Genomic DNA, 13,022 nt, shown 5'->3' with positions numbered 1-13,022 from the left:
TCTTAATGACCTGGTTTTCTTGGGTTCAAGAAAATTCCTTCAAGAAAAGCTGGGATTTCAAACTTTGTTTTATTAACTAGAGAGATAGCAGCAGTAGATATTTTTTTTTAAAAGGCTCGACTAATTTTAGCCCTCATTTTACATCACAGTTGCAAAACAGTTTGCCTGACACTGTTTGCAGTTAATGTTGTACTAGAATCCAATTGTTTGGACGCTATTTCACATTATGAAATATTGATTTCAATTAGCCCTTGTTATTTTCAGGGTTTACGGTACAGCTACACTTTAAGAATATCTATTTGTTCTTACGAAATAAGGGATGTGTATTGATGAAAATTACATGTTCCCAGGAGGCTCTTGTCTGGATAGTATTCCAGAGGAATGAGAACCACCCATGGTTTTCAGTTGTACAATTTTACAATTACCATTTTCTGATAGCATTTCTTAAACGAATCGAGTGCAAATGGCATTGTGAACTGTTGGGCTGTGACCAAGGCTGGAACAGAAGGTAATGTCATTGAGAATGTGGTTGCAGCCTTTTAATACAAGAGTGATGCAAGTACATTTCTTTCATTGAAGAGTTTCTTAAGTAATATCACTGAATGATATTTTGATGAGTAATGACCAGTGCTTGGCTCTGTTGTAAGCAGGTTTTAGATTTTCTTTTCTTTCCTTCTTTTTTTATTTATTTATTTGAGAGGTAGAGTTACAGACAGAGAGAGGAAGAGACAGAGAGAAAGGTCTTCCATCCACTGGCTTACTCCCCATATGGCCACAACGACTGGAGCAAAGCTGTTCGGAAGCCAGGAGCCAAGATCTTCTTCTTGGTCTCCCACTGGGGTGCAGGGACCCAAGCACTTGGGCCACCTTCTACTGCTTTCCCAGGCCATAATTAGAGAGCTGGATCAGAAGAGGAGCAGCCGGGACATGAACCAGAGCCCATATTGGATGCTGGCGCCACAGGTGGAGGCTTAGCCTACTGAGCATGCACTGGCTCCTGTTATAAGCACTATACATAAATTAACTCATTTAAATGTAGATCAATTCTGTGAAACAGTTACTATTTTTACAGTAGCCATAAAAGTAGCCATAAAAGATTAAGTGACTTGTACAAAGGAACATAGGGTATAAACTGGGAGCTGAGATCTGCATCCAGAGAGTGTTAATCTGTGCAGTTAACCACTGCCCTAGACTCCCATAAAAATATCAAGTGTATGGGGCCAGCATTGTGGAGCAGGTAAGCCACTGCTTGCAATGCTGACATCCAATATCAGAGCACAGGTTCTAGTCCTGCCTGCTCCATTTTCAATCCAGCTCTCTGCTTTCCCTGCATGGAAAAGCAGCAGACGATGTCCCAAGAACTCGGGCCCCTACCACCCTTGTGCAAGACCCAGATGGAGTTCCAGGCTCCTGGTTTCCTCATGGGAAAAAAAAAAGTTCCAGGCTCCTGGTCTTCCTGGCCATTTGGGGAGTTATAACCAGTGTATAAAAGAAGATCTCCCTCTGCCTGTCCCGCCCTCTCTCTCTGTCACTCTGTCTTTCAAATTAATCAAATGAATCTTAAAAAAAGGTCAACTGTATGTATTCAGCCTAGAATATAAGACGTCTTTAATACAATGTAACTACCACAGTAGGACAATTTGGAGTACTTTATATGTGCCAGACATGCGTACTTGGTCTCATGTAACACTCAGGGTCGCGTATTCTTGACAGAGGAAAAAAGCGAGGTTCAGCCGCGGAGCTCATGAGCGGTGGTGGAGTTGGGATGACTCTTTCAAGGAACTGTGTCCTTGTTGACTGCCAACCCTCCTCTTCTCTGACAGCCAGGATCCTAAGCTGTCTCACGTTATGCAATCCAGTCATAGGCAATAAAATGAGCAGAAATTTGGGAAGTACATAATTTGCTTTTAAACAAAGATCTAATTTGAGAAATAGAACCAATTAACTGCAGTCCTGGCTGGCTCATTACCTCCCCAGAGTTTATTAGTCTTTCTTGGCCTGGCCGGTCTCAGGGCGTTTTGTTCTCTCAGTAGTGCAATGATTCTTCTGTAAAATATTTGCTGAGCATGTTTGGGATGAGTTGCCTGTGGGGAATTTTTATTATTTATAGGCAAAACAAAACAAAACAAAACCCCTACCTGCAGCTTCTGCAGGGCTGCCTGAAATGACTCCAAGAGGAAGGAGGCGGCTCAGGAGGTGCCAGGCCACTGCTGAGAACTGCCTTCCTTCCACTGGGTGCCTGGGTCCTGGGCTAGTGCCTGGGGCCCTAAAGGAATTTACTGGAAAAAGAGAAAAAGCCAAAATGCATATGGTTCTACACGTGCAAACTTTAAAAACATGTGGAAAAAATGGTATTAAAAGATGTTTATTTTGGTGCAAGAAAACTTTTAAGTCCATGCATCACTTATTCATGAGACACATTTTCCATGAACTTTTTGAAGACCCCTCTTATTTGTTTATTCAATTACTCATTCACTCCAAAGATGATTATTGAGCCATAAATTAGATGCCAGGTACTATTAGCATCACGCTTGCAGTCTTGTGTGAAGGGGAAGATTGAGTATGAAGGAGGTTATTAGTGATGAAGATAGGGCCAGTCTCCAAATGAGGCCTCATTGTTGCTGACATCTTCTGCACCTGCCCCAGCAAGAGGCTGGAAAGAAGGCTCTGCTGTTCCCTGGGTGCCGGCGGTGCCTCAGCCTCCAGGAGACACGGCTGATTTACGTGGAGGAGAGGTTATAGGCGTTCAGAAGGAAGCGAATTGCAAACAGCACTGTTCTGTCGAGTGATGCCTTTGGAAAAGCTTGTGCTCAGGACAGTGGTGCTGGTGGGAGATATCACGAGCGTAAGAGAGAGTTTATGTGAAGAAGTGAAATTCCAAGTGTTAGCCAGGATGGGGAGACAGGGGGACCTGTGCACCACTTTGCTGGGAATGTACATTAGTACAGCTGTTAAGGAAAATGGTATGGAGGTTCTTCAAAAGAAGAAAAATAGAACTACCACATGACTTGACAATCCTACTTCTGAATGTTTAACCAAAAGAAATCAGTCTGTTGCAGAAGAGATATTTATTACACCACTATTTACAATAGCCAAGGTGTGGAATCCACCTGAGTGTCCATCAGCAGATGAATGGATAAGAAAATGTGGTCTGTATGCCCAGTGGGGTACTGTTCAGCCCTAGGAAAGAAGGAAATGTCACTTGCAGTGACATAGATGGCAATGACAGATGACTAGAGGACAATACGCAGAATGAAATAAGCCGGGCACAGAGACAAATACTGAGTGATCTCACTGACCTGTGGTATCAAGAGTGGAACTCCTAGAAGTGGAGAGTAGAATGATTACAAGGAGGTCTTGTGGGGAGATGTTGGCGGAAGCGTATAAAGTTTCAGTCAGTCAGGAGGAGTGAGTGCTGGAGATCTTTTATGCAGTGTGGTGACTGTGGTTACTAATACTGTATTTTGTATTTGGAAAATTGCTGGGATGGTAGATCTTAAATATCTTCATCACAAAAATGGTAAGCATATAAAGTGATGGTTAGGTTAAAAGCACCAGGTTAAAAGCACCACATTTTGATGCATCACAAATCTAAGTAATTTTTAATTGTCAATTAAACCTAATAAAATGGGGAAAACATATATATAGTGGAATTTCAAAGAACCCTAGACTCTCAGTTCCTGAAAGACTGAATTTTTCAATTGGTTAATTTTTCCAATTTCTTAGTTTCTTTATTTTGTTTGTCAGTAAACTTTTTTGGTACCTTAGAAGCCCCATCAAGAGCTAGAGAGAGAAAAATCTATTCACTTTGTGACCTTGTTGATCTGTCTGGAAAGTGATTTAGAAATGTCCTGGTCCTAACCTGAATATCATGATGAATCCAGTGAGAATCCATGAGACTGTTCCCTGTTAACATAGGCTGGCTCTGATAAATGTGAGTTCTGCTGATTGGCTTCTTGTTCCTGTGATATAAATACTCCCGCCATGGCCAATTTCAACACCTGTGTGATATCACTGAATGTGCAGTTGGGAAGATATGTATATATCTGCTTTCGGAAGCCAGTACAAGTTGTTTTCTGTAAACCTCTAAAGCATGGAGTGTGGGTTTTATTGAGAAAATATATTCACAAAAGTAACTTGAGCTATTGCTTCCACTCAACTGTTCCAAATCTGTTTCTCACACTTCAGAAATAGCATTATCTTCAGGTGTTATGATTCATGTCATTGGTTAAGGGTAAAAGGAAAATTGATCTTTGGCAGGAATAGATTAAAAAGGCAAATTTAGTAATTCAAGTGCACATTACAAATTGTTCAGTTTCAAACTTTTTATACACAAAAGTAATAAATATTCCATGTGATACACTAATAATTTTTTAATTAAACACAATTAAAAAGTTTTGTCATAATTTTATAATTAATTTTATTGCAATGTTTGTGATAATTGTGGGATTTAAGAGGGATCATGTGTCTTAGCTAGAAAATGACTTTGTCAGGAGGGTTGTAGTATACCTATTTATGTGTGAGATAATTTGACCAAAAGAACATTCAATGAATTTTTAAAAATATCTTATTGTATGAACATCTTCCTTTTCCAACAAAAATTTTAAGTAAAAATTAACACAGAAGGGATCATGAAGATTAAAACCTTATCTCCAGTTTAGCAGCTGGTCTATTAAACTGAACTTCCCTGTAGCAGAGAAAGCAGACAGGGTGTCTGTAGGAAAATTCCCTTCCACGATGACTCCCATAATTGCCATGAGTTCTTTGATATGTAGCTCTGTCTTCCCGGTTTTTGGATTTCTTCACCCTGAAGCACTTTTTGAGTTCATGTGTTAGGCCCTGTGCTAGGCATCAGGACCTAGAGCCCCTGGGGCCACACACAAGAACCTAGGGGATGAGCACTGTCTTCTTATGCTGCCTTTTAGGGTTTGTAAGAATGAGAAAGGTGTGCTTTAAAAGATAATGATGGGCCATCATCGCAGCACAGCAGGTCAAGCAGCAGCCTTCAATTGCAGGCCTCCCATATGGGCACCCATTCCCACGCCCATCCCCACCCCAGCTTCTTCACTTCTGATCCAGCTCCCTGCTAAAGTGCCTGGGAAAGCAGCAAGAGATGGCCCAAGTGCTTGGGCCCCTGCACCCACATGGGAGACCTGGATAAAGCTCCTGGCTCCTGGCTTCTGCCTGGCCCACCACTGGCCATTGTAGCCATTTGGAGAGTGAAGCAATAGATGGAAGATCTCTCTCCTCCCCACCTCTGTCTCTCCCTTCCTCTCTGTGACTCTGCCTTTCAAATAAATAAGTAAATCTTAAAAAAAAAAAAAAAAGAGAGAGAGAGAGAGAGAAAGAGGCCTTAACCTGCTGTGCCACAGCACCAGCATCCCATATGGGCTCCAGTTCTAGTCTGGCTATTCCTCTTCCAATCCAGCTCTCTGCTATGGCCTGGGAAAGCAGTGGAGGATGGCCCAAGTCCTTGGTCCCCTGCACCTGTGTGTGAGACCTGGAAGAAGTCCTGGCTCCTGCCTTTGGATCGGCGCAGCTTCAGCCATTGCAGCCATTTAGGAATGAACCAGCAAGTAGAAGACCTCTCTCTCTGCCTCTACCTCTCCCTGTAACTGTCTTTCAAATAAATCTTTAAAAAACAGAAAAAAAAGAGAATCAGCTGGGTGCTGCTTAGCAGTCTCCATGATTAAGGTGAGACTTGAGAGCCTGGCTTGCTTACATCCCACTCTGCCTGTTGAGACAGGGATCATGTTTACCTGTATAATATAGATACGATTTTAACAATTTGCAGTTAATTTTCTATGTTCACTTTAAATATGCAGAAAGACTGTGGAAGGAAAATGTGAAGAAAACACCAAACGAAGGCAAGAACTGAGATCTCAGAACTTTGAGCAGCTGAGCAGTGATGTGCCCCGTGTAAGAACCTTCTTATTTTAAATGTTACATGAATTCTTTTCTTGCTTCAGATTCATGGGACTGGCTAGGTAAGCAAAAGAACTGGTAGAAGACAAAGCCATTCAGATGGCCCATTTCCAGGGAAGATTCTAGAATACACCAATTCAAAACAGCTGTATCTACAGATGGATCAATTAACTCATCCAGCAAATATTGAGTGCCTACTATGCACTAAATAGCTGAATTGGCACTGAGTGTGTAGCTAATGGGTTAGGAAGATTACTTGGCAGAACCAAATAATTGGTATGCATATCAATTTTTAAAATTCACTTGTGTTATTGCTGCTTTACTTCCTTAGGTCTTTTCTGTCTTGTTTCTTTTTTTTTTTGTTTGTTTGTTTATTTATTTATTTGCTTTTATTTTCTGTCTCCCATCCATATCTTTGTGTTTTTTATTAACAACATTCAAACTCTGCAGAGCTACCATGCATTATCAAATAATGTATAATCTTGCAGATTCACAAAAAATGGATCCCAAATCCATGTCTTCCATATATATTTCCAATTTTTCAGCACCAAATATCATTTTCTCTAGTGGTTGAATATGTCTGCATGGGTCTTGGAGTAGGCTCTGATGGATCTCAAGGTGGTCATTGTGAGGTCATATATGGGCAATGGATATCAACTCCAGCCTCACAGTTGGTAAAAACAACGTGGGATGGAATCATTTTCATGGAGAACTTTTCCTATCTCAGTTTCTGAGTGTTCATTCATTGCAGATCCATGCACCTGAGGTTCTTTCCTTTTCTACGAAGGAACAAGCCCCTGAGGCTCTTGGGATAATTTCCCTACCCTGGGTGTGCTAATTCTGCTGCTGCTTAGTGATCAGAGGGCTACACCTAAGGTGTGCAGGAGACCTTCACAGAGCTCACTCAGCAGGCAACGGCCTAGGAACACTGTTTTCTGCCCTTCTCCAAGCAAGAGTTGACAGTGATCTGGTCTTCTTAGTTATTTAGGGGCTCTGGACACTATAGAGTCCTGAAAATACAAAGTTGGGCCAGACAGGGTCCCCTGTGTTTGTTGGATGGTTTAGCAAACAGAGTGGGGATGCTAGGGATAGGTGCTCAACCCTACCCTATTCTTCCACCCACCTAGCACCCTCACCAAATGGAATCAAACTCTGGGTCTGTTGCAAGCCCCAGAGACTCTAGAGATGGGATCTTTCCTGCTTGTTGAACCTGATGGGTCAGGGGCATCCCTGAGGAGCAGGGTGGGATCTCTCCTTGAAGATGCCACCACTGGTGGAGACAGCCCAGCCCTCTGCAAACCGGGTGCCCATCTTCAGCCTCCACACGTGGCCTGGCCTTCTGTGATGACCCATAGCAGGGTCTTCTCCCTGGTTTTCTCTGTCCTCATATGGCTGCGAAGGGCACACCCAAAGATTTTTTATTTTATTTATTTTATTTTATTTTATTTTTTTGACAGGCAGAGTGGACAGTCAGAGAGAGAGACAGAGAGAAAGGTCTTCCTTTTTGCCGTTGGTTCACCCTCCAATGGCTGCCGTGGCCGGCGCACCGCGCTGATCCGAAGCCAGGAGCCAGGTGCTTATCCTTGGTCTCCCATGGGGTGCAGGGCCCAAGCACTTGGGCCATCCTCCACTGCACTCCCTGGCCACAGCAGAGAGCTGGCCTGGAAGAGGGGCAACCGGGACAGAATCCGGCGCCCCAACAGGGACTAGAACCCAGGGTGCCAGCACTGCTAGGTGGAGGATTAGCCTAGTGAGCCGCGGCACCGGCTACCCCACAGATCTTGACAGAGACTTACGTGTTTGAAAGGATGCTGTGTTCATTAGTATGTGTAAGTCACCTGTTCATTCAGTGACAGAAACTGGGATGCTTTTTTTTTTTTCCTGGAAAGCTCAGGGACCCCTTTCAATGGGGAACAGGGAAGTACAGACATGGTAATATTTTGTCTCATGAAAGTTAAATGGCACTCTTTATTCTTGAAGTTAACATATGGAAAATAAAAATGTAGTTCCAAGTATGATGTTAAATATGAGTGCCTTATCATTCACTTAACTGTTGTGCTTTTCCTCTGTGACTCTTCAAGATCATAATTTTGTGTTGTCTTTTTAAAATTTCTGTTATCATTCTTACTAGCATTGTAACTACACTGTGAGGTCTTGTCTCTGAAGTACAGATCAGAGTCCTCTAGGGGCCCTGAAATAATGGAAGATGAGCCTGAGGCCATATGGCAGGCAGAATCTCAGGAGACTTTGTTATTTGTATCTCATAGAACACAGGAACCAGACAAAGAGAGTTCACAGAGATCCTATGAATCCCCAGCCCATCACTGTCCCAGTTCTATCGCCTTTCCATTAGTGAGAAGCAAGGGGAGCAGGAGGGGTGCCCAACGCTGACCTTGGCCAGAGGCCATGGTGGCTGTTTGATCATAGAAGACCCAGTACTGCTGACATCTTTGGCCCTGAGCTTTCCAGAGCTTGACTATTAAGTTTGTGTATTAACGGGGGAAGAAAACATTCCAGCAGCTACGTGGCTCTGGTATCTGCTCTGTGTGAGGACAGTTGCTCTCCCAGCTGGACTGGGCCTACAGATGGGGTTGTTGAGTAGTCAGGGCTCCTGGCCTTCTGTTGTGTTATTGCTTCAGCCGTCCCCCTCGGGCCCTTTGTTAGCCTCTCACCTTCTCTCTTTCAAATGTCACCTCCTCTTCAGGCTCTGGGGTCCACAATCAAGTGACTATTCTCCAAGTCCTTCTCCCTTACAGCGATGCACTTGAGTCCCCTGGGTCTTGTTCAGACGCAGATTCTGACTCAAATGGTCTGGGCTGAGGCCTGGGCTGGTGCATTTCTAATAAACTCCCTGCTGATTCTTGTGCTGCTGGCCCAGGACTGCACTCTCACTAATAACGAACAGAAGAAAGTGGGGACTCCTGAAGGCAGCAGCTCACCTCCAGAGGAAGGAAGGAAGACCGGACACAGCCATCCGTGAACAGACCAGCTCTTCCTTTCTTTAGGGAACCGGACATTTCGTGGGCATAGAAGAGGAGGAGTGACCTGAGGGAAGACTTTGTTGTTCACCCCAGGGGGAGAGTGAAGAGGCAGCCAGGCAGGGAAGAGTGCAGTTAATCCCACCACAGGCCCAGGAGTGAGGCGGCTGCACGTTCTCAGAGAACAAAGGAAGAAGCAGAGGGGAAGCCTCACACTGTGCAGGGGCCTGAAGCGTTTTGCACATCCTAGGGAGAGACATCATTGGGCTGAAAAGATGAACCAAAATGTAAGAAAGCAATTGGATTAGTGAGATGCAAGAGGCTGAGGGGAAGTGGGATGAAGGAGGAGAAGAAGGAGGAAGAGGAAAATGCTCTCGGAGTTGACTGCCTCCCGGCCCTGTGCCCATGCATGTATTTATGATCGAGTTTCTTCCTAGTCTAATTGGGGCTCTCTTCTCTATTTCTTCTTCCTTTTCTCCAGCTAACTGAAGCAAGCCACTTCCAAGTTCAAAAGCAGTTGTAGGAAGAGAATTGAAGTTAGGAGAGTGGATGGGCTTTCCATGACACCTCTTAAGACGTGTTATAAAAATTCTTTGAAGGCATTTAGGAGAGTGGCTTGCTTTGTTTTCCGGACCTTCACTGACAGGCCTTGTATTGTGGCAAGCGTTTTCTGCTTGGCTGAACTTGGCCTTTGGAATCTTACTGCTCAGTCAAATGTGGAATCCTGTTAGGCACCATTTCTTTGAAGGCTGGTAGCTTAAAAACAACTGGCTTCCACAATACCCAGGACAAAGCTTGTCTTTTATCTCGTGGCATAGATTGCTGTGATGGTGCTAGAATTGGGCAAGGCAGACTGGGTCTCCATACATGGAGTGGTCATGGATGAAAGATCAGATCATGTCCTCTAAGAGAAGCAGTTACAACTCCATCTGACTCTTCAAAGAGAACCTCAAAATCGAAGCCAACGGAGAGTCCATGTATTCATTTTCTAACAATTTCTGAAGCACGCACATAGCCACATTTCATGCCATCTCTGTTCTTTGTGCTCCAAGTACTCTGGGTGCTGTCAGTGGTCCTTTGAAATTTGGTGTCAGTTGCACCTTCTGAAATAATTGTTACACAGTACAGAAGCAGATTTCTTAAGAACATTTTATGACAACATTCTCGCAGATGCCACACTGCCATGAGGCATGGCTTCATTTTATTTATTCATTTAGAATTAGTTTGAACTTTCCTTTTAATTTCCTTTTTAATAAGACACTCTTGGAGCAATTCCTCATGAAAGCCATTCATCAAGGAAAATGGGTCCATTCAGCATCAGCTCTAGGTTGCAAACACAAATATGCAAATAAAACTGGGGGAAAAGGTGCAAATGATTTGTTGAAATACCTATTGATATATTTGGAAAACTTAACTTGTATTTTTTGATGTGAATTCTTTCATCATTTGGCCTCATAGATATTTTTCTTTAGGAAACTGGAATTCATAGAATCACAGAACTTTTAAAGAAAGCTAGAAGTTTGGCTTGAAGTCATTCAAGCCAAAACCTTTAATTTTGAGATGGAGAAATGGGCAGGGCTGGCTGAAGCAAGGTGGATGGGATCCCCTGAGTGAAAAACTGAAGGAGACCCAGGCTCTCAGCTGCTGGGGGGGCCTGCACTTGCATGAGACTGAAAGTGAGGGCCTTCCATTTTGCACTCTGGGCATCCAGCTGGACTCTCAGAATGATGGTGCTGCCTGAGGCCAGGGCAGGCTAAATGCGTGGCCAGTGTCACCTGCCTCTTTGACTCAGGGCTGTTTCTCTTACCCCAAGTTAGCCTCCTTAACTTGGAAAATGTTATCCGTTTGAGGAGGTAGGCTTTTGCTTCCAAACACTCTTCTCAACAAGAATATTGTTTCATTTGCGGTGGTGCTACCTCCGTCTATCAGCCTCTCAAGAATTGTTAATTACCTCCCACAAGGACTTCAATCAACCGACTTCAGAGGGCCTGCCTGTGTCTCAGCTTCTTCCAAAGACTTCCCCGGGCCATGCTGACCGTGAGTCAGGCATAGAGGACACCAGAGCTGACCTTGGGCATCACGGTATGTGTTTGCATTAGTTTCTAGAAGGCTGCTCTCGGTTGATAATTGGGTTGTTGTGGCTGGCTCTGCAGTGAGCCCGGCTGGACTCTCAGAAAAGTCCTGGTGTACAAGGAGACTTCAGAAAATTCTTTGGAAATGCAATTAAAAACATTTACTTTGGTGCAAATCATTTTTGAAATTCCGCATATGAGGAGTGTTCAAAAAGCTCTTGAAAATGTGTATTATCGAAAAACTACATATGGATTTCTTTTTTTTTTATCTTTTATTTAATGAATATAAATTTCCAAAGTACGACTCATGGATTACAATGGCTACCCCCCCCATACCGTCCCTCCCACCCACAACCCTCCCCTTTCCCACTCCCTCTCCCCTTCCATTCACATCGATTCATTTTCGATTATCTTAATATACAGAAGATCAGCTTAGTATACCTTAAGTAAGGATTTCAACAGTTTGCTCCCACACAGAAACATAAAGTGAAAAATAATAGATGATTTGATTTTTTTTTAAAATGATGATGAAATCAGATCAGACCTATTGTCATGTTTAATCCCAGTGAGAGTCAAGTTGGGAATTGATAATTTCTTTTTTCTTTTTTTTTTTTTTTACAGAAGATCAGTTTAGTGTACATTAAGTAAAGATTTCAATCGTTTGCACCCCCATAGAAACACAAAGTGAAATATAATGTTTGAGTACTCGTTATAGCATTAAGCCTCAATGTACAGCACATTAAGGACAGAGATCCTACATGAGGAGTAAGTGCACAGTGACTCCTGTTGTTGACTTTACAAATTGACACTCCTGTTTATGGCATCAGTAATCTCCCTATGCACCAGTCATGAGTTTCCAAGGCTATGGAAGCCCCTTGAGTTCTCCGACTCTTATCTTGTTTAGACACGGTCATAGTCAAAGTGGAGGTTCTCTCCTCCCTTCAGAGAAAGGCACCTCCCTCTTTGAAGACCTGTTCTTTCCACTGGGATCTCACTCACAGAGATCTTTTTGCCAGAGTGTCTTGGCTTTCCATGCCTGAAATACTCTCATGGGCTTTTCAGCCAGATCCGAGTGCCTTTAGGGCTGATTCTGAGGCCAGAGTGCTATTTAGGACATCCGCCATTCTATGAGTCTGCTGAGTATCTCACTTCCCATGTTGGATCAGAAAAACTACATATGGATTTCATATGCAACTATCTGCCATCAGTTTGCTAAGGCTGGGCTGTACCCAGCAGGCAAGGCAGAGAAGCCAAGTGTCCATCTGTGCCCATTATCTCCTTTGTAGTGGGAGGATTTGGACACTCCCACCTGGTGAGGACCAAGTGATATTATCATTAACCTGACTTAGGACAAGTAGGACGGTGAGCGCTCTAGCACACTGTCCCCTCTTCTGTAGATGGCTCCTGTGGCCATCATAAATTTAAATTGAAGAAATAAAGCCAAGTTTTGGAAAATCAGCTGTTCGTATATGCAGTCACCACTAGAAAATAAACATACTCGAAGCAATCACTAAAGGGAGGTGACACATCACAGCCCAGCCATGAAAAGCATGAAGTTTGGCAATGAAACAGCTGTTGCTCTTGGGGAAGCACCTGCTAACTCATTCTCCCCAGTTCTCAGTTTCCTGATCTATGAAACAAGAATAACAACATCCCCTTTTACGGCCAGTGCTGTGCTGTAGCTTTACCAGCTGTGACATTGGCATCACATGTGGATGCTGCTTAGTGTCCAGGCCTCTCCCGTTCTGATCCAGCTCTCTGCTAATGGCCTGGGAAAAGCTGCACAAGATGGCCCAAGTACTGGGCTCCTGCACTCACATGGGAGACCTGGAAGAAGCTCCTGGCTTCTGGTTTTGGCCTGGCCCAGACCTGGCCATTGTGGCCATCTGGGGAGTGAAGCAGTGGATGGAAGAGCTCTCTCTCTCTCTATCTCTCGTAACTCATTCAAATAAATAAATAAATAAAAATCTTCAAAAATAATACCTCCTTTCATCAGGGCTGCTGTGAAGAGCCATTGAGAGTAGGCATGTGTACTGCTCTTAGCTCA

At 43.6% G+C, this 13,022-nt stretch overlaps 1 protein-coding gene across 14 annotated transcripts in view; it reads left to right on the top strand.

The window, feature by feature from the left end:
* Positions 1-13,022, top strand: part of NEK11 (NIMA related kinase 11) — a 334,291-nt gene that overhangs the window by 124,009 nt on the left and 197,260 nt on the right. For all 14 annotated transcript variants that reach the window (XM_051818472.2, XM_051818466.2, XM_051818468.2 and 11 more), the window contains 2 exons: positions 5,826-5,919; positions 10,865-10,985. In XM_051818472.2, the coding sequence (XP_051674432.1) occupies positions 5,826-5,919; positions 10,865-10,985 (215 nt within the window). The remainder of the gene's footprint in view (positions 1-5,825; positions 5,920-10,864; positions 10,986-13,022) is intronic.

The sequence above is a fragment of the Oryctolagus cuniculus genome, chromosome 4 (genome assembly GCF_964237555.1).
Source record: "Oryctolagus cuniculus chromosome 4, mOryCun1.1, whole genome shotgun sequence".
Lineage (NCBI taxonomy): Eukaryota > Metazoa > Chordata > Mammalia > Lagomorpha > Leporidae > Oryctolagus > Oryctolagus cuniculus.
This window is presented reverse-complemented; position numbering and strand designations above follow the sequence as displayed.